General features: G+C 41.1%; 1 protein-coding gene across 1 annotated transcript in view; it reads left to right on the forward strand.

The window, feature by feature from the left end:
• LOC131855437 (trithorax group protein osa-like) overlaps nt 1-22,905 on the forward strand; it is a 49,238-nt gene that overhangs the window by 23,669 nt on the left and 2,664 nt on the right. Inside the window, exons 17-30 of the mRNA XM_059206712.1 lie at nt 955-1,056; nt 2,080-2,152; nt 4,368-4,665; nt 4,781-5,852; nt 6,004-6,099; nt 6,906-7,007; nt 7,769-8,011; nt 10,255-10,339; nt 10,599-10,891; nt 11,475-11,657; nt 13,349-13,499; nt 14,286-14,380; nt 14,829-14,939; nt 19,499-19,534. Of these exons, the coding sequence (XP_059062695.1) occupies nt 955-1,056; nt 2,080-2,152; nt 4,368-4,665; nt 4,781-5,852; nt 6,004-6,099; nt 6,906-7,007; nt 7,769-8,011; nt 10,255-10,339; nt 10,599-10,891; nt 11,475-11,657; nt 13,349-13,499; nt 14,286-14,380; nt 14,829-14,939; nt 19,499-19,534 (2,940 nt within the window). The remainder of the gene's footprint in view (nt 1-954; nt 1,057-2,079; nt 2,153-4,367; nt 4,666-4,780; nt 5,853-6,003; nt 6,100-6,905; nt 7,008-7,768; nt 8,012-10,254; nt 10,340-10,598; nt 10,892-11,474; nt 11,658-13,348; nt 13,500-14,285; nt 14,381-14,828; nt 14,940-19,498; nt 19,535-22,905) is intronic.

The raw sequence follows: 22,905 nt of genomic DNA on the forward strand, positions 1-22,905 counted from the left end.
ATGCTCGCCGATTTTCGTTTTATTAAGGGTTTTGGTTTTCGTGACAAATTCATTAGGAATTTATCACGATGATTTCCAGGGGGAACCACATGGAGGTCAACCTGACATGGTACATTGCTAGTAATAGGGTCAACAGTCCACATTACTAACAATCCCCTCCCCTCGCTATTGTCAGGTTGTTCAAGACCTGTAGCACTGCGATCTACATAGATCTATTGTGCTCGCGCCTTTTTAGAGTACGCTACCTAGACCCGTCAGGGACAAGAAGGATATTCTTAGGAACGATGATTTTTATCTCCTCAAGATAGAGTGTATACTTTACAAATACTTTCCAAAAAAGATATTTCGTTTATGTATGAGTGGGCTACAACCATATGTGGAGTGGCGTTTCCTATTCGGCTTGGCAAAATCTGCAGGTTTTTGTTCAGCGCAGGATTGCGTGCCTAATACTAAACCATTACCGTAGCGTGTGGACTCCTAAAACGAAAGGTTACGTACGCAGTGTCCACCATAAATAAACCTTATTAAGGGTGTTGCGGGTGAAAGATACTATGTTGTTGGTCAAGACGATGTATATTACAGATGATAATAAACTGACAATATGTACATAGAAATAATGATCTTATATACTAAATAACAATAGGAAAATGTAAGGTGGGGTGACACAGTTTAGACACAGCAGTGATTAGTAGACAATATTGAATTTGTCTTACTAGACATTATTAAATGCAATTATTATTTTGATGTATATAGGTGACTGTGTCCCATAAGGGTATTATAAGTTTTCTTTTTATTTACACTATACTGGTGGCAAACAAGTACACAAATCTACGAAATAGCAAATAGATAAATAAATCCTTTATTCACCAATTACATATACCTAACATGCATGGGTCATAGAACAATATAATATATGAATGAATAATAAATTATATTAATATGTGATGTGTTCAGGTGCAGCCGACGTCAGTAGCGGAGTCACAGTCTGTGATATCGAGCAGTCACGAGACGACGACGGAAATACCTACCACAGTATATCCCAACACCAACAGTATAGTGAGTATTGTTTTATGTTTACTGCTGGAGAGAGACCTGGAGAGCTTGGAGCCTAGTGGTTTACTATCCTGACTTTGAAGGTAAGGTCGGGAGATTGAATCTGGGTGTGGGGCTACCGTCCCCCGAGCCCCCTGCTCGTGGAGTGTCTCGGTTTAAACGATGGGTCCAAATGCTATATTTGAATTCAGCCTATTGGGTGCGAAAGTAACATATGTACTCTCTAGAATGGACCATTTACAATGGAGTTTGACTGGACATATAAGGTGCAAAATAAATAAATGGAGCAAGTGACTCTGGGATACTAGAGACAGGACCAGAAGAAGAGTTGCCAAAGAATATGCTGGAAAGATGACATCAACCGGACTCTGGGACCGTTCTGGAACAGGGTTGCGGAAGACAGAGTTCAGTGGAGACAGCTGGAGGAGGCCTATGCCAAAAGCCACGCCGATTTGCGGGAGATTTTTTAAACATCAAAATGTACCCCAACTTTCGGGAAAAAAGGCAAAATTATTTTTATTATCGGGTGCGAACTTACGAACATTTTAATCACTGGAGAGTAAAAATATAGACTCACAAGCATAGTTTTAAATTTTTGACCTCAGACATGTTTAAAACCACGAGCTTTAAGTCCAAGTAGGGGTGGAAAATCATTAGGCTATTTCAAAACTTTTTATGGAGCTGTATTAACTGGAAACATTATGCCCCTTTTATAAAAGCTAATTTCTGTTTTGTTAGAATTTTTTTAAACCATTATAATGCTGTCGGCTGCAGCTGGCCTTTACAGCTTCATCGGACGATAGAGAACGAGTGCAGATGCCACTCCAAACCAAAGGAACGACTTATGGAGCGACTGAAGACCAACTCCCGTGTAACGGATACGATTTTAGTCTGAGGGCACCGCTAGGGGTTCGAACCTCGGCTCAGACCGTCGTAATTTCAGTCCCCGTTTTAATTGGACGGGGGATCGATCGAAGGGAGTATGAATGTGTAATGAAGTGCTGAATACAACGTTGTTTGTTGCAGCTGAGCGAACTGCCAGCACCGGAGCCGGTGACCGCGCAGCCCGCGCCCGACACGGTCGTCTCCACAACCGCAGGTACGCGCCTTCTATTCCGTTCACTATATATTTTCTAATTTTAATACCTACAATGTATACCTATTTTATAATGTTGTCTTTATTTTGCTTGTACTTTACCAGGGTTAAAAACCAATATGTGAGCGAAAGGACTGTATTATTATTATACCGAATAAAATCTGTACTAATATCTGTATCTGAATCTATATCTGTATCTGTATAAATTCAAATTCTAATTCAAAAATAATTTATTCATGTAGGACATTTTAGCTGCTTATGAACGTCAAGTTTTTACATTATATTTTTTTTCCCTACCGTCCAGTTCGATATATAGATCCAATTGAGAAGAACTGGCAAGAAACTCAATTGTATTACTTTTTTTTTAAAAGCCAGTTTATTTACAATGTATAGGTATTTATATAGGTGTCTATGTCTAACATTAAATGAAAATCCCGAACATGAAAACTATTGCCATGCACGCTCGTCATTCGAGTAATCGTTTAGTGAGTAATAGGCCTTGCTCAGTAAATATGATTTAACAGATGTTTTGAATTTATTTAAGGGTAATTCCAATATTTCCTTTGGTATCTTATTGTAAATTTTTACAGTCTACCTCTGGCTTTTTACAAGCATGATGCTAGAAGCGGGATGATATTATATTGTCACCGATGTAAAATTCATGCAATATTAATACGGGTTTATTAAGAGTTTATTCATTCTTTTTCAAAGACTGGATGTTTTAAAAAACCTTACATTTACTCCTCTATAATAGCTGTTTTTCCTGGGTCATAGTAGTAAGTATATCTGGTTGCTGTCCGAGTTCTAAATTAAACCAGTTTACCACAGCTCTGGTTTACTTTTAGAAAAGCTGACCTTTGTGGCTATATTAGTAGGTTTTTGTATTCATGTTGTGTCTTCATTTGATTCATGCCCGAGAAATAGTTATGCATAAGTTGAAACCGTTTTATAATAGCGCATGCTAGCGTACGGTAGTTTATGAGTGGTGGATTGACATGAACAGACATCACAAAATCGTTATTATTGTTAACGAACTCTTCAATTTTATATGCTTTTTGGCAAAGGAAGTGTTTTATACGACATTTAAATCTATTTTCAGGCAGATTTAGAACAGATTGTGGTAATTTGTTGTAAAACCTTATGTAATTTCCATAAAACGAATTACTACCTTTAGTTAAACTAGATTTAGGTAAAATCTGTTTTATTGTTACATAAGCTTTTAATAATGTAATCACTAAATCTTTTGAAATGGTCTATATTTTTCCATGATACATGCTACATGATATTTTTGTAAATGTATTGAGAAGCAACGGTGAGCATTCCTTAAACCACTCTCGTAAAGACTCCCTGGAATCCAACCTATAAATTGAGTGAATGTATCTCTTTTGTAAAATAAATATTGTATTTATATCCGCTGCTTTGTCCCATAACAAAATACTATACAACAATGCTATGGAAATAGCTAAAGTAGACGAGTTTAGCCATTGCCACGTCTGTTAATTGTCTAATTCTGCTTACCGCATAAGCAGCAGAAGTTATTGGATTCACCAATTTAGAAATATGGATACCTCATTATAACTTGAAATCTAATGTGATACCCTGAAATACAGTATCGTCAAACTATATGCACAACGGCCTAGATCGGAGGCTTTAATATATTTAGTTTTATTTGCGTTTAATAGCATATTATTAGCAGTAAACCATTTTAAAACAGAAGTGAGAGCACCGTTTCGTCCATATCATTAATTTGCCGATTGACTTTGATTACTAATGAAGTATCATTAGCAATCAGAACTATGTCAGCTATGTTTTCTACGATGTAAGGAAGGTCATTTATGTAAACTAAAAATAAAAAAGGACCTAGAATAGATCCCTGAGGAACACCCATTTTAACACAAATTCCTTCAGACTTTACACAATTTATTTTATCAACTTGTTCTCTTCTATTTAAATAGTATTTCATCATGTTTAGGGCTTTATATCTAATACCGAAATGTTCAAGTTTGTGTAAAAGTGTTTCATGATTAACGCAATCAAATGCTTTTGAAAGATCACAAAATACACCGACTGCATCCTGAGACCTCTCCTAAGAAACAAATTTATATTTATTGAGATGGCTCTCATTTCACCGGCAACAGTAATGTTGCTGGTTAAGCGAGTGTTAGAATGTAGTTTAAAGCGGATAAGTGAGATGTAGGATGTCGCGGTTTATGTCCAGCGCTGGAGAAGCAGCTGACGGCGTCGATGAAGCAGCTGTCGGTGGGACCCGCGGCGAGCGCGGCGCCCCCCGCCGCAGACACCGCGCCCCCCGCCGCCCCCGCCGCGCCCCCCGCCGCGCCCTCGCCCGCCACCTCGGCCGCGCACCACGCGCCGCACCACCACTCGTACTCGCACCACCGGCCCAAGGTACGTGCCCCCCCCGCCCCCCCGCCGCGCCCCCCGCCGCGCCCTCGCCCGCCACCTCGGCCGCGCACCACGCGCCGCACCACCACTCGTACTCGCACCACCGGCCCAAGGTACGTGCCCCCCCGCCCCCCGCCCCCCGCCGCGCCCCCCGCCGCGCCCTCGCCCGCCACCTCGGCCGCGCACCACGCGCCGCACCACCACTCGTACTCGCACCACCGGCCCAAGGTACGTGCCCCCCCCCCCGCCCCCCCCGCCCCCCGCCGCGCCCCCCGCCGCGCCCTCGCCCGCCACCTCGGCCGCGCACCACGCGCCGCACCACCACTCGTACTCGCACCACCGGCCCAAGGTACGTGCCCCCCCCCCCCCCGCCGCGCCCCCCGCCGCGCCCTCGCCCGCCACCTCGGCCGCGCACCCCGCGCCGCACCACCACTCGTCCTCGCACCACCGGCCCAAGGTACGTGCCCCCCCCCCCCCCCCCCCCCCGCCGCGCCCCCCGCCGCGCCCTCGCCCGCCACCTCGGCCGCGCACCACGCGCCGCACCACCACTCGTACTCGCACCACCGGCCCAAGGTACGTGCCGCCGCCCCGCCGCCGACGCCGCGCCCTCGCCCGCCACCTCGGCCGCGCACCACGCGCCGCACCACCACTCGTACTCGCACCACCGGCCCAAGGTACGTGCCCCCCCGCCGCGCCCCCCGCCGCGCCCTCGCCCGCCACCTCGGCCGCGCACCACGCGCCGCACCACCACTCGTACTCGCACCACCGGCCCAAGGTACGTGCCCCCCCCGCCCCCCCGCCCCCCCGCCGCGCCCTCGCCCGCCACCTCGGCCGCGCACCACGCGCCGCACCACCACTCGTACTCGCACCACCGGCCCAAGGTACGTGCCCCCCCCGCCCCCCCGCCGCGCCCTCGCCCGCCACCTCGGCCGCGCACCACGCGCCGCACCACCACTCGTACTCGCACCACCGGCCCAAGGTACGTGCCCCCCCGCCCCCCCGCCCCCCCGCCGCGCCCTCGCCCGCCACCTCGGCCGCGCACCACGCGCCGCACCACCACTCGTACTCGCACCACCGGCCCAAGGTACGTGCCCCCCCCCCCCCCCCGCCGCGCCCTCGCCCGCCACCTCGGCCGCGCACCACGCGCCGCACCACCACTCGTACTCGCACCACCGGCCCAAGGTACGTGCCCCCCCCGCCCCCCCGCCCCCCCGCCGCGCCCCCCGCCGCGCCCTCGCCCGCCACCTCGGCCGCGCACCACGCGCCGCACCACCACTCGTACTCGCACCACCGGCCCAAGGTACGTGCTGGAAATCCAGCTCGAAGGACCAAAAAATTTAGGGGTTGTTCCCTACACTTGGTTGATAATTGATATAAGAATATATATAATGGTGTGTTGGGTACAAGTGAGTGTATATGTATGTGACGGTAATGACTGTGGTGACTTGCAGACGGCGAGCAGTGCGGGCGCGCAGTCGGGCGGTCCGCCGCTGTACCACGCGGTGTCGCACCACCCGCCCGTCTACGGCGGCGTGTACGCACAGCAGGTACCACTACAAACTTTAAAACTTCAATATTATCACATAAAATATAACTGATGCACTTATGCAATGGAATGTGGTTTGTCTTGTTCTCGACGATAGGTCGACCCTACAACGAGGGACAAACGAACATGCGGCTCACCTGATGGTAAGATTACCGCCGCCCATGAGCACACGCAACACCAGGGGAATTGGAAGTGCGTTGTCGGCCTTTTATAAAGGAATAAGCTCTTTTCTTGAAGGTTTCATTATCGGTAATTCTCAGGTAGTCCGGCTCGATTGTGACCTTATTATGTATGAGATAAGGTTGAATTTTGCGTACGTTTATGCATAATGTTTTGAGCGAGGAAACACACGTCTCTGTTCTTTATTATTTTTTTTTGCAACTAACGTTTTTTATTGAGGCATGTGGTCTGTTGTCAGATGGTTCAAAACCTGTAGCAATGCGACTTACATAGATCTATTGAACCCGGAATCCCTTTTTCAGAGTTCGCTACTTAGGCGCCTAAGGCCTAAGGCCTTAGGGTCAGGGATAATCGAATGATGTTTTAACGAGCAAAAGTTTTGGTCTCCTCAGGATAGAGTTTATACTTTCCAAAAGAGATTTCGTTTATACCACACCATTTTTTATTTGGGGCATTGTCAAGTGTTAAGATCTGTAGCACTGCGACTTACATAGATTTATTGTGCTCGCCCTTGTCTTTTATACTTACGCAACACGGACGCAATTTAAATAAAGTACATAAATAGTAAAATAGTTAAAATAAATTGTATTGTACTGTAAACAATAATGAAACATTGGTATCTTGTAGGTGAACTCAACGAATGCGTCATTGGCCGGCGCGTCACTATCGGCCGGCTACCCGTCCAGCGTGGCGCTCACACAATACCAGCCCATCCTCAATTCCTACCAGGTATAAATCTCTTGCCTTTGTAACCCCCAAATCAACTGGCCGCTCAACTATTAGAAAAACATTACCCTACACTACTAAAACGAAGTAACATTATGTAATGTGTCGAGTATTTTTAAGTAGCAGATCCTCCTGTTGGGATGGACATTCCATTCTCAGTTCCCGCACACAAAACATCTGCTCATAGTTTAGGTACTGATTGCAGATAGGAAAGAAAGAAAAATTAAATGACATTAAATTGGTCGTAGTGATAGAGCAGATCAGCCTATACAAGCAACTCGCGTTCACTAGTATGATGGAAAATAAGAGTATCGTAGTCCGTCTACATTACTTACATAGGAATTAATGTATGCATTTTCTCTTCTGATCGATCCTCCGCCCCTTCGTTTGATACCCCGTACAATTTAAATGGGTTTGAAATTACGATGGCCTGAGCCTAGGTTCAAACCCCTAGCAGACTCCCCCCAGACGACCCCTCAGACTAAAGTCGTATCCGTCAGGCAGGAGTTGGCCTTCAGCCGCTCCATAAGTCATTTTACGGGTCTATACTCTGCACTCGTTTTCTATTTTCCGAAGCTGTAAAGGCCAGCTGCGATCGACAGCATTAAAGTAGTCCGAAAATAATGCAATTTGACTCTTTTTTAGTTTATAAAAATGGACTTAACCGTATTAGCTATGAGGTGGATTTTTTAGAGTATTTTTTAGTCGTATTGTTATGACACGATCGCGTGCGTGGTTGTATAACGTAGTACCGTGTGTGACAGTCTGCGTCGGGCGGCGCGGCTGCGGGCGGAGGCGTGGCGGGTGTGAGCGCGGGCGTGGCGGGCGTGGCGGGCGTGGCGGGCGTGGCGGGCGTGGCGGGCGTGGGCGGCGCGTACGGCGGCAGCGCGCTGTACTCCGCGCCCTACGCCTACCAGCCGCCGCCCGCACAGCCCGCGCCCGCCGCCGCGCCCGCGCCCGCCCAGCCCGCCCAGCCCGCCGCCAAGCTGCAGCCCAAGGACGCGCAGGTACACCGCCGCACTCCCCGCCTTGAAGTATTTTATAGACTACAATACGGCAGCCCAAGGACGTGCTAGTATCACATCGCACTCCCCGCCTTGAAATATTTTTATGGACTATAATAGGGCAGCCCAGGGACGCGCTAGTATCACATCGCACTCCCCGCCTTGAAATATTTTTATGGACTATAATAGGGCAGCCCAGGGACGCGCTAGTATCACATCGCACTCCCCGCCTTGAAATATTTTTATGGACTATAATAGGGCAGCCCAGGGACGTGCTAGTATCACATCGCACTCCCCGCCTTGAAATATTTTTATAGACTATAATAGGGCAGCCCAAGGACGTGCTAGTATCACATCGTACACCCCGCCTTGAAATATTTTTATAGACTATAATACGGCAGCCCAAGTACGTGCTAGTATCACATCGCACACCCCGCCTTGAAGTATTTTATAGACTATAATACGGCAGCCCAGGGACGTGCTAGTATCACATCGCACACCCCGCCTTGAGGTATTTTATAGACTATAATATGGTAGCCCAAGTACGTGCTAGTATTACATCGCACACCCCGCCTTGAAGTCTATAATACGGCAGCCCAAGGACGCGCTAGTATCACATCGCACTCCCCGCCTTGAAATATTTTTATGGACTATAATACGGCAGCCCAAGGACGTGCTAGTATCACATCGCACTCCCCGCCTTGAAATATTTTTATAGACTATAATACGGCAGCCCAAGGACGTGCTAGTATCACATCGCACACCCCGCCTTGAAGTATTTTATAGACTACAATACGGCAGCCCAAGTACGTGCTAGTATCACATCGCACGCCCCGCCTTGAAGTCTATAATACGGCAGCCCAAGGACGCGCTAGTATCACATCGCACTCCCCGCCTTGAAATATTTTTATGGACTATAATACGGCAGCCCAAGGACGTGCTAGTATCACATCGCACTCCCCGCCTTGAAATATTTTTATAGACTATAATACGGCAGCCCAAGGACGTGCTAGTATCACATCGCACTCCCCGCCTTGAAATATTTTTATGGACTATAATAGGGCAGCCCAGGGACGCGCTAGTATCACATCGCACTCCCCGCCTTGAAATATTTTTATAGACTATAATAGGGCAGCCCAGGGACGTGCTAGTATCACATCGCACTCCCCGCCTTGAAATATTTTTATAGACTATAATAGGGCAGCCCAAGGACGTGCTAGTATCACATCGCACACCCCGCCTTGAAATATTTTTATAGACTATAATACGGCAGCCCAAGGACGCACTAGTATCACATCGCACTCCCCGCCTTGAAGTATTTTTATAGACTATAATACGGCAGCCCAGGGACGTGCTAGTATCACATCGCACTCCCCGCCTTGAAGTATTTTTATAGACTATAATACGGCAGCCCAAGGACGTGCTAGTATCACATCGCACTCCCCGCCTTGAAATATTTTTATGGACTATAATAGGGCAGCCCAGGGACGCGCTAGTATCACATCGCACTCCCCGCCTTGAAATATTTTTATAGACTATAATACGGCAGCCCAAGGACGCGCTAGTATCACATCGCACACCCCGCCTTGAAGTATTTTTATAGACTATAATAGGGCAGCCCAAGGACGCGCTAGTGTCACATCGCACACCCCGCCTTGAAATATTTTTTATATATGATAGTAGAGCAGTTCAAGGACACGCTACTACCACATCGCACACCGTCTTGAAATATTTTTATGGATGATAATAGGGCAGTCCAATACGCGCTAGTACTGCACCGCAATCTATATTTATTTTATGCATGATTTTGAAATCGTGCACTGCCTACGCTAACGGTTTACGTTGGTAGGACACCAGAGGACAGAATAGAATAAATATTCCTAACTGTGTGGATACAATAATTTGCAATGTATATAACAATATACATATATGTGTCAACAGTTACAGCTTATCTGATATACAATAATTTCCAACAGATTTGATTAAGATTATATAATAAATTATTAGTTTTTAAGTTATACTGTAGACGTAATATACATATATAATAGAAATTACCCACGCCAATACAAATAGTCATACTCATAAATACAAAATTACATCATGCGAGAAATCGAATCCGCAAACATTTTAAGATCGATATGTAAATTTTAACATGATTTTAAAATTTAGCCTTATATTAATTACATTTATTACTTTTAGTCATTAGTAACCTTTTTTTTATTTATTACATTTCAATTTTGTTACAGTATGACGGGCCAGTAGCGTCGAGTAATAGTTTATCAAGTACGTCAACGACTCAGACGTCAACAGCCAAAGTAGCAACCACCACAGGTGAGATTTGTTCATTATATATGTCTGAATCTTTGTTAGTGGTCAGATAAAAACGAATATTAAAGTTACAAATTTTAATAAAAAAAAAAAAAATAGTATAAAATTTCGTTTAAAATTTATCCTTCTCGAAGTATTATAACATGTTTAAGTTTGTCTATATTCTAATTTAACGTTAATATTAATTAAAATTGATAAAATTATTGAAATAATAATATCCGGCTCGAAGGACCCTGTAATGAATAAGCGTATTTTGTGTCAGCGCACGGATCGACGAGCTCGAACTCCGCGAGTAGCGTGAGCGGAGTGAGCGGCGTGGGCGGTGTGAGCTCCGTGAGCGGTGTGAGCGGTGTGAGCGGCGTGAGCGGAGTGAGCGGAGTGAGCGGAGTGAGCGGAGTGAGCGGAGTGAGCGGAGTGAGCGGAGTGAGCGGAGTGAGCGGAGTGAGCGCGGGGTACGCGAGCGGCGCGCTGTACGGCGCGGGCGGCGCGCACGCGGCCGGGTACGCGTACGACGAGCAGCTGCTGCGCGGCACCACCACGCTACCACACCACATGGTCAGTACCGCCGCCACCACGCCCACCACCACCGTCACGACATATTGCAGTAATAATAATAGACAATATACACAATATCACTCAGTCCCAAGCTAAGCAGAGCTTGTTATTAGTATTTTTTTTAATACATAAATATTATTTTATTCTATTCTAAATGTCAAGTAAATGTAATGCAAATGATTTTGCGCGAGTATAGTGCGCTAGTATGAAATATTTCATGTATGTGGTAATGTAAAGGTAAATCATATTCTTCATATAATTCACAATTCCAACTTGTGCATTGGAAATTTACCAACTTGTTAGTTGGTAAATTTCCAACTCAAATAAAAACCACTTCATTATCATTACATAGTATAAAACAAAGTCGCTTTTACTGTTGGGAAGAGGAAGGTTATATATATAATATATGTACACCCGTACGAAGCCGGGGTGGGTAGTTAGCTAGTCATAAACAAATCAACATTTTCGTATGCGCTAAACGCAGAAGCATAGAATTATTATAGAAAATTTAAAATGTTCTTTTAATAAAAATAACCACCTGACAATAATTGAAAACCGTCAATAAATAAATGTACGTTTCCAGGGCGGGTACTACGAGGTGGGGTACGGGGTGAACGCGCGCGAGGGTAGCTTCGGTCTGGGAGCAGGAGATCGGTTCGGACGGACGGACGCAGCCTCCCCGCAGCAAGTACCAGCCGCCCTGCCGCCCGGGTACGCCTACTTCTACCAGCCGCCGCCCACCACCTACCAGTACGGAGTCTACCCGGTCAGTGCTCACATACATACTCATTTGTGGTAGCACAATTTTAAATTGTTATCTATATATATGTAACTGAAAGGTGACTGACATAGTGATCTATCAACGCACAGCCCAAGCGACGGGACGGATCGGGCTGAAATTTGGCATGCAGGTAGATATTATGACGTAGGCATCCGCTAAGACAGGATTTTGATTAATTCTACCCCCAGGGGGATAAAATATGGGATACAATTTTGTATGAAAGTTTGTCAATTCTAAACCGATCAGGCTGATACTTTGCATGCATAAAGCTACTATGACGTAGGCATCCCCTAAGAAAGGATTTTGATAAATTCCACCCCTAAGGGGATAAATTAACGCGAGCGAAGCCGCGGGCAAAAGCTAGTTTTTGTATATTGTATTACTGAAATGTTGCTTAGAAGAATTAATAAGGAAGTTGGCTGTATATTTTCTAAGCATTTTCTCTATGGTCTTCTGCAGAGGTTCCTAAACTTTTTTGTGTCATATTTTTCGGTTTTGGGTAAACCCCCCCATTCTTACCTGATATTGATTTTTTGTAAATTTCTAACTGTAGTAAAGTTTAGTGTTAAAAACATAAAGTAAAAACAACAAGATGACCGCTGTCGTGGACCCCCTTACAGTTTTTCATAGACCCCTGAGGATCGATATAGACCACTTTGGGAATCACTGGTCTACTGGGTTTAGCACACCAATTTTAATTCCATTGATCGTGGGTTCGATTCCTCGCACGAAACTTTTGATAAATAAATACATATTTATGAAATAAAATGTATTTAAGTATTCTATATGTTGTATATGATTTATGTTTAATCTCAGAAACAAATTTAACATTACATATATTGCCTATCAAAAATTAATATTAATTACCAAATTTTCTAATAAGTTACTCAAAAATAGTATCGTATAAATAGTACTGTATCAAAATAGTTATATTTTTTATTTGACATATATTTCTCTAAAATATAGACTAACTGCATCAAATATAATAAGAAATTACCGTTGTAAGGTGTCACATCCGGCTCGAAGGACCAAAGAATGTTGGGAGAGGGTTAAGTCCACAGTTCCGTGATAGTGATTAATAGATTGATGAGGGGTTTCATTAAATGAAAGCACCTAGGTTGAATGCTACTCGAACACTGATTCTATGAAAAGAGCGAGAGAAACGTAATTAGTTGAAATGTAACACTGTTATGTAATCCTAATTTCTCAGATAACCAAAAGTTACATATGGGGTGAAAGATTTTTTAATATATTACTATTTTTATGTATGTAGTGAACATGAAAGAAGTAAAATAGTATATTTATTGTATTGTATTGTATGTTGGACTACAATCTCCGCAATCAGCCTCTCATTTGAGCCGTTATGCGTGTAGAGCCTAGACTACAAAGGTAGCCAGCCAAGCTTCTCACAAGCGCAGAAGTTTCCTAGTGTCTTCTCAGGTTTCACGGAGCGACCTCACCGTTCCGAGGATTTGTTTTCGTTATAGTACATGAACGTAGTATGAACATATGGAGCAAATAAATGATATTTATTATTTTATATATCTCACTCATTCTTACTATATTAATATCTCTGACACAGATCGAGCCGGTGATTAGTATAGGTCGGGACATGCAAAGTCTCTCGTTACTTTACTTTGCGGGTTGATTTTAATTAGATAATGATTTGGTTGCAGTACGGCGGAGGGTCGAACGTGGGCGGCGTGGGCGGAGTGGGCGGCGTGGGCGGCGTGGGAGGCGTGGGCGGCGTGGGCGGCGCGGCCGGCAAGGTCTCCACCTACGCGCAGCAGCAGCCCCAGTACGACGCACAGGACTCCTACAAGACTGGTACCACCACCACTCACACTCCCTCTACCAGTCACCCCTTGTTTCTTTATTAAGAGCCTTGGGCCATAAGTCGATGCTAAAGAAAACCTGTAAAATCTAAAATCATTTATTCATGTTGGGTTGGGCCATTATTTGATCCTAAAGGGAACTAGTAATATCATTTACTCATGTAGGACATTTTAGCCACTTATGAACATCAAGATATTTTTATTGTACTTTTGTGACAACAGTTCAAATCGGTATCATTTTAGCTGTCAAGTGTTTATGTATATTTTTTTTAGCACATACATATTTGAGAAGAACTGATAAGAAATTCAAATGTAGCAACCGGCATAGTTCTATTGTGTCTGTTTGTATTCCTAATTATCGTCTCTAAAATAGACTGTTTTCATTCACCGTTCACAGCTTAATGACGCCAGCTGTGTGCGCCAGAGACGACGTAATACTTCCTTCTCTTTCCCACATATACTACAGCTGCCTAGGCCTATCAAGTATAAGAATTGAAGGATATTCTTAAGCGATGGTTTTTATCTCCTTAGGACAGTGTGTAATTTCCAAAGTAAATATCTTTTTCTCTGTCTACATTTACATACACGTTCTTTCCTGCGTGAAAGCCGATTCGCGAGTGAAAAAACGTATGTGTAGAGGCAGCTAATGAGCTACACGTGCCGGAGTAAGTAATTGCATGCAGTTCTACGAAGAACAGTTGCAACGACTTAAGGTGGCACATGTATTAGGTAATTTTGCGCCGTTACCACTCTTTACCATAACACACAACTGTTGCAGGCGGCGGCGGAGCATATGGCGGAGCGGGCAGCAAAGCGGGTGGCGCAGCCGAGTTAGCATACGGCAAGCCTCATGTAGCGCTCTCCAAAGTTAATGTAAGTATAAATTACCGTATCAATGGTCGATGGTTTAAAGTTTACGATGGTATGTATAATTTAAGCCGAATCATAAAAAAAACAGTAATATCTAATCTAGAACATACACCAAAATAATTTTTTTTACAATTTTTGTCTGTCTGTCTGTCTGTTTGTTCCGGCTAATCTCTAAAATGGCTGGTCGATCTGACCGATCTTGACAGGACTTATATTGGCAGGTAGCTGGTGTAATAAGGAGTAACTTAGGCCACTTTTAATTTAGAAAAATGAAGTTAAATTCCACGCCGACGAAGTCGCGAGTACAGCTAGTATGTATATAAAAATATTGATCTTATATCTAAATGTATCTAGGTAACTGTATCTCATAAATATCAGTATCAAAGATTTGAGTAGCTTTGTATAGGAAGGGGCTATGTAATTGATGGTGGGTGGTGGTGTGTTGTTTCAGAGTTACGAGAAGGCAACGTTCCACAGCGGCACGCCGCCACCGTTCGGGGCCGGCTCGCACCTCTACATCCCCGCGCCGCCGCACCACCACCACCACCACGCGCCGCACCAGGTGACACCACCACACACCACCACCACCACCACACACCACCACCACCACCACGCGCCGCACCAGGTGACACCACCACACACCACCGCCACCACCACACACCACTGCCACCACCACCACACACCACCACCAACCCCCACGCGCCGCACCAGGTGACACCACCACCACCACCACACACCACCACCACCACCACGCGCCGCACCAGGTGACACCACCACACCACCACCACCACCACCACACCACTACCACCACGCGCCGCACCATGTGACGCCACGCTCACCACCACCACCACCACACACCACCACCACTACCGCGCGCCGCACCAGGTGACACCACGCACACCACCACCACCACACACCACCACTACCACCACGCGCCGCACCAAGTGACACCACGCACACCACCACCACCACCACCACCACACACCACCACTACCACCACGCGCCGCACCAGGTGACACCACGCACACCACCACCACACACCACCACCACTACCACCACGCGCCGCACCAGGTGACACCACGTACACCACCACCACACACCACCACACACGCCACACGTTCACAGCGGCACCCCGCCGACTCGCACTACATCCCCACGCCGCACCAACACACCATCACCGTCACAATCCCCATACATCACCACCACTGCTGCCAAACACAACCACCACCATCATACACCACAGTATCCAACACCACCACAATACCACCACCACCACGCGCCATACTAGGTGACCACACCATCCATTACTCAATACATTTATATGATATTGTTTAATTCTGCTACCATTAACATGTGTGAGACTACAAAAATTTAATGTGGAAACCTGACCACCGTTACTGGAAGCGTTTCGAGCTTCTCTGTTGGTGATCAAATTCCGACCGTTATTGAGTCTACACCCATATTGCGACACGTGTTTCGCCTCTGAACGAGGCATTATCAGGCTGTGATTAAAACTCGTATATTGGAAACCTAGTGTTGACTGTTCGACGACCAACCATTACTGTGTCGTACTGTATATTAAAAGCAGAATTAAACAAAATTATATAAATCTATTCAGTAACAACAATAATTAAATTAAATTAATATGATTACCACTACAATCTAAACACATATATATCTATAAGTTTATAAATGAACGTAAAATTATAACGTCCGAGAATCGAACTCGTGACCATCCAGCTCTCGACCATCGGAATGGAGGAGCGTCGGTTTAGCTAGAACAACGGTATTTGGGAATTGTCTATAATTATAACAATATCATTATTGGCATGGAAATTTATCCACAACTTGTAAAAATGTAAAATATATTTGACTATACACGTAATGTAAATAGATGCTATAATACAGTGATTCCCAAAGTGGTCTATATCGACCCCCAGGGATCTGTGATAGACTACAAGGGGTCTACGACATCGGTCATCTTGTTTTTACGTTATGTTTTCAACACTAAACTTTACTACAGTTAGAAATTTACAAAAAATCAATACCAGGTATGAATGGGGGGTCTGTCCAAAACCGAAAAATATGGCAAGGGGTTTACGACACAAAAAAGTTTAGGAACCTCTGCTATAATACATGTATGTCGAAATATCACATAGGTGTATAGAAAGTAATGGAAAGTCCATTAAGTACCAAATAAGGTAATTTGAGCTTATTTTCAAGAAGCATATGGTTTATTTTAAAGACCAACTGATGGACGCGATTTCGTCAGCGTAATATACCAACATCTTATCCCCTTTAGTTGGTAAATAATAATATTTACCAATACAAACTTTCATCCACCATTTTGTCAAGATCTAATCTATCTCTATACTAAAATTCATCTACCTGAGACAACCCAAATAGTGCCTAATTAACTAGATTAGTATGGGTACTAAACAATTGAGTTGAGAGAAATAGTAAATATATTTTTAATACATACATAATATACGTAAACACCCCCCACGCCAATTCATAATCTCGTTTGAGAATCGAACTACACACCATCGTAAGTAAGGCGGTGTAAACTGTTGGAGTACGTTCTTCAAACTTCATTATGACCTGTTCAGCCATTTTGCCGTGAGAAATCCACAAACCGACAGACAGACAAACTATCGCATTAGTAACAATAATATTGACGTGTTATTATTACATTCAATAAATTAAATGATTATGGCATCTATTTACATCTCTGACTTTGAAAATTTGCATGCTACATAGTCACGAGCAGTGATACATAAATGCTTTAGCACTAGACACGTTTGGACACGTTTGAACACGTTTAGACACGTTTGAACACGTTTAGACACGTTTAACATGTCAATATGACACACCTGTGTTTACGTATCATTGTAGACGAATGTATTTACATTTTTTTTAGTAAATTGAGTTTTTGTGCTATTCAAGCATGCAATATATAATGAATAAACCAAGACGTGTCACTGAGATGAGACTGTTTAAAAAGGTGTATAGTACACCATCCTATTAAATAACGAAATTGAACTTTATGACATTGAAGTTAGCGTTCATATTCGAACATCTGTCTACTATTAAACTTTGATTGAATAGATTATTTTTTCTTTAGGAACTAGTGGAAGATATATATAGATAGTATATGATAATAAAATAAATTCTTTTAGAGAATTACGTAGAAGCCGATCTGATATAGTACATTAACACCAATGGGACCTCTAGGTCCCAAAACTAACAATCACCATAGATTGCAAAAATTAGTCCACAGTTAATCTAGCCAAAACTATTAACGTACAAAAAATGGTTTTGCTTCACAGAATACCTAGTTATTCTGCAGTATCTGTAGAAAATCTGCAATCTGCAGAACCATCAAGCATTCATTTAAGCGAAGATGCTTTACCTAGGTAATGTATGCTTAATAATTAATTAAAACAAAATTAGAGGATATCCTATAAAGTAATTAACTGTTTAAAAAACTAAATTAAGTATATTAAAATTCTGCAGAACCATCAAGCATTCATTTAAGCGAAGATGCTTTACCTAGGTAATGTATGCCTAATAATTAATTAAAACAAAATTAGAGGATATCCTATAAAGTAATTAACTGTTTAAAAACTAAATTAAGTATATTAAAATTCTGCAGAACCATCAAGCATTCATTTAAGCGAAGATGCTTTACCTAGGTAATGTATGCCTAATAATTAATTAAAACAAAATTAGAGGATATCCTATAAAGTAATTAACTGTTTAAAAAACTAAATTAAGTATATTAAAATTCTGCAGAACCATCAAGCATTCATTTAAGCGAAGATGCTTTACCTAGGTAATGTATGCCTAATAATTAATTAAAACAAAATTAGAGGATATCCTATAAAGTAATTAACTGTTTAAAAAACTAAATTAAGTATATTAAAACTAAACTTCTTATTAAAATTATCAATACAAGTTAAATATCTTTATTCCTGTAGGTCTATTACAGACACTTATGCTAAGTCAAATCTACCATAGATAGTCAGTTGGAATGTAATTTCGAGCCGAGTTACTCGTTTATTTCACCTCATTTGAGTATCTCCTTCCTCATTGTTATAATGGGTTTACACCATATAAAAACAAAATTATAATCAGGTTATTGACCAGAATAAAATTTATTTATTATTATATATTTGATTTATATTTCTCAACGATTGTAATGGATCGGTGGACTGTATGAGTATATAAATGATGAAAACACGTAGATTATGTGATAATGGTATATTATTGTGTAGATACGAAACTATCCAAAGACAATAAGAGAGTAATTTATATGTATAAAAAAACATGACGTATAAAAAGAACTGTTCTAAAAATATAGATTTAAAAATAATAAAAGTATCAAAAGAGGTTGCTGCGGCTGGTCGCCAACAATGATAATTAAAAAAATACTTTGTTTTAGTTATAAATAAACATAATACAGTAAAGTACTCATTCAATACAAATTAAAGGAGGTTTCATTCCTGAAAGGAAGAATTTCTTGATAGGTATAAAACAGAAATTTCAGTGAATATTTTCGAGCACGTATTTTTTCATACCGTCGTGTTATTAGAATGGCAACATTTTTATCATATGATTTACGGTCATATTATTTGTACCAATATGTCTTTATTGTACGGGCATCGAACTAACAAACACAGTCTAAAGTTGAACTTAAAAAATTGTTGATTTAAGATATAGTTTTTGGTATTTTTTGTCACTATCCGTACCGTCCAGTTAACTACTACAGTTTAGAAAAACTGGCAAGAAAGTTAACTGCTACCGTTTTTAAACCTTCAAATATGTTAAACCGATTTCTTCTACGTTGTTGATTGTTAGCGTCATTATTTTTAACACTATCACTATCGTCCAGTTTGGCTAACTACTACATTTAAGAAAAACTGGCAAGAAAGTTAACTGCTACAGTTATTAAACCTTCAAATATGTTAAACCGATTTCTTCTACAGTCAACATCTCAGTGGCACGCACGGTATCAAGTCTTGTTATGATTGAAAATGTTATGTTATTGCATGCTTCGACAGACAGTATATTATTTTAGATCTTAATTACTATATTCTTAGAGTTTGCTTTCGTTTGTAGATGGATGTGCGGGTGAACAGTAGTCATAATAGGCGGGTAAGTTAATATATACACATATATGTTTATGTCAAGCACGCTGACGGTTCGTATGTAGGCTACGTGTATACTGAGAGGTATACGGTTGGTACTTTATCATTCATTCATTCATTCATTCATTCATTCATTCATAATTAAAAATTTACCTTCTTGTCGGTTTAATAAAGAGAGGGTTGAAGAAATAATAATTAACTCTGTGTATATAATATAATAAGAAAAACATTAAATAGATATCATTACATAGTATAAAACAAAGTCGCTGTCGCTGTCTGTCCGTTTCTATGTATACTTAAATCTTTAAAACTACGCAACGGATTTTGAAGCGGTTTTTTTAATAGATAGAGTGATTCAAGAGGAAGGTTTATATGTATAATATATGTACACCGGGGCGAAGCTGGGATTAGGGGGTTATATACTAGTTGATATATAAAATGAGGGCCAGAAATATGCGTTTTTATTTTTACATAATATTGTTTGTATTAATTTTTGTAACATATTAATTGTAAAATGTAATTCTGCTATGTCAATAGTAATATATATGCCGAGAAGTATACGCTCATAAATCGCCTGGCAATTTTATATTATATATGTCTGTGTTTCTTAATGCCGAATAATAAAAAAATTAAGATAATGTAGCTTTTTGATTAGTTATATTTTAGACACGCGAACTCGTCCGCGTGGAATTTAAATTTATTTTCTAAAATAAAATAATTTTTCTAAATAAAGGTAGCTCAGCTAAGTTACTCATTACATCAGCTACCTGCCAATAAAAGTCCCGTCAAAGTCGGTCCAGCCATTTCAGAGATTAGCCGGAACAAACAGACAGAGAGACAAAAATGGTAAACAATGACATTTTGGTGTATGTACCGTATTTATATTCATATGCATGTAGTAAAAAACGGTTATTTCAACATTACAAACAGACACTCCAATTTTATTTATATGTATAGATTCTTATAATGGTATATAACCTCAACAACGGTAACCGGGTTCGAATCTTACGAATTACTCATAGATTTACATGGAATCTCCACTTTTATTAGGCGTGGCAAGATGTTATAAAGCCTTCCTAGATAAATAGGGTACTAAACAATAAAATATTTTTTTTATTCGAAATGGTACATTGTTCCTAAGAGCATGTTCACCCAACAACCAAACTATTCATATGAAATGAAATGATATTTATTCAGTAGAAGAAAAAACTAAAACACACATTAAACAAACAAAAAAAAAAACAAACAGCGCGACAATTACACAAAATATATATGTATGCTATACCATTGTCGTAGCTTACGTACGAACCGACCTATATACGCACTATATTTGTTAAATAAGTATATATATTACATATAATATATTCTGTACTATCGCTATTGTTGTATATATATATATTTAATAAAGTGTTACCCGCCTTTTCATAATGCATGTATATGTTAAGTATATATATTTCTTTCTGTTGTATGTTTGTATTTAACAAAAAAAGGTTGTAAATCTCTGCATTTATATATAGTTTTAAATATATAGTTTTAAACGACTTCAATGAAGGTATATTATTATATAGTATGAAACAAAGTCGCTGTCGCTGTCTGTCCCTATGTATGCTTAAATCTTTAAAACTACGCAACGGATTTGGAACTTTTTTTTTTAATAGAGTGATTCAAGAGGGAGGTTTATATGTTTAATACATGTACACCCGTGTGAAGCCGAGGCGAATAGCTAGTTACATAGTATAAAGCAAAGTCGCTGTCGCTGTCTGTCCGTCCCTATGTATGCTTAAATCTACAACTACGCAACGGATTTTAAAACGGTTTTTTTAGTAGATAGAGTGATTCAAGAGGAAGGTACATGTACACCCGGGTGAAGCCGGGGCGAGTAGTTATATTATATGGTTATGTAATATGCAGTTTTGGATTTAGATGGATGGGGTACATATATGTTCTGGTACTTTTGTTATTATTGTCCATTATTTTAAGGAAAATCCAGGTGAAAAATATAGTTTTTGCATTTGTAGTAATGTAAAAAATATCTATTTAAAAGAACAACACACAAGTTTCTTGCTTATTCTCCTTGTGATGAATCTGCGTACCGAATGAGTGGTAGAATCAAAAATATTACTTCAAAATTGCTTGTACTGAGTTTATTTGAATCTTATTATGATATTATAAACGCGAAAGTTTGTAATTATGGATGTTTGTTACTCTTTCACGCAAAAACTACTGAACGGATTTTGATGAAACCTTACAGTAATATAGCATATGCATCAGAATAACATATATTTTTTTTAAATTTGTTCGAGCGCAATGGTGGCTGGCTCAGCCGTCATACTCGTGAACGGGTGCAGCTTGTGTGGACTGGTCTGCTCTAATCACTATGACTTATTTTCTCTTATTAATTGTTTAACCAGTTGTTGTATATTGAATGTTTTTTCTATTTTATTATTTCATTGAATTAGTGTTAATCGGTGGTTCGTATTCACACACTTAAACTTAAATTGTAAGTTAGAATAAATTATTTAAAAGAGCAACACACAAGTTTCTTGCTTGTTCTTCTTGTGATGAGACAGCATTCCGAATGAGCGGTAGATTAAAAAAAAAAATGTAATGACTATTCAAATGTGCTTCAATGTAAGTTTATTTGAATAAATGATTTTCTATTCTATTCTTTTAATATAAGCACTTTTGAATAGCCACATTTTTAGATTGTACCGCTCATTCGGAATGCAGACTCATCACAAGAAGAATGGGCAAGAAACTTGTGTGTTGCTCTTTTAAATAAACATTGTTATCGTTATCAAGTTATTCGATTCTACATTTCAGGAGTCAAAATGTTAAATATATATCTATTTTTACTAGCAGACCCGGCCACACATTGCTGTGGCTAAGTTTCTTATATTGCTATATAAGGTTCTTGAGTATTATTATATAAAATAATATTGCGACTATAAATTGAGATGCTTCAAGTTGGATCAAATTTTACACAATGTGCAATCAAATTTGCAATCGGTTCAGTAGGAGTCCATCGTGGATAAACAACGAGTTATGTAATTTTTATATAGACTGTATCTGCGACTTCGTCTGCGTGGAATTTAATTTAATTTTTCTAAAATAAAAGTAGCCTAAGTTATTCCTTACATCAGCCTGCCAATAAGAGTCCCGTCAAAATCCGTCCAGCCATTTCTGAGATTAGCCGGAACAAACAGACAGACAGATAAAAACTGTAAAACTGTAAAAAATGGTTACTACAATATTACAAACAGACACTCCAATTTTATTTATATGTATAGATATATAAATAAAATTGGAGTGTCTGTTTGTAATATTGAAATAACCATTTTTTACTATATGCGTATATTTATTTCTCTTTTTTTTTAA

This window comes from Achroia grisella, unplaced genomic scaffold (genome assembly GCF_030625045.1).
Source record: "Achroia grisella isolate CSIRO2021 unplaced genomic scaffold, CSIRO_AGI_Agris_v1 utg1419, whole genome shotgun sequence".
Lineage (NCBI taxonomy): Eukaryota > Metazoa > Arthropoda > Insecta > Lepidoptera > Pyralidae > Achroia > Achroia grisella.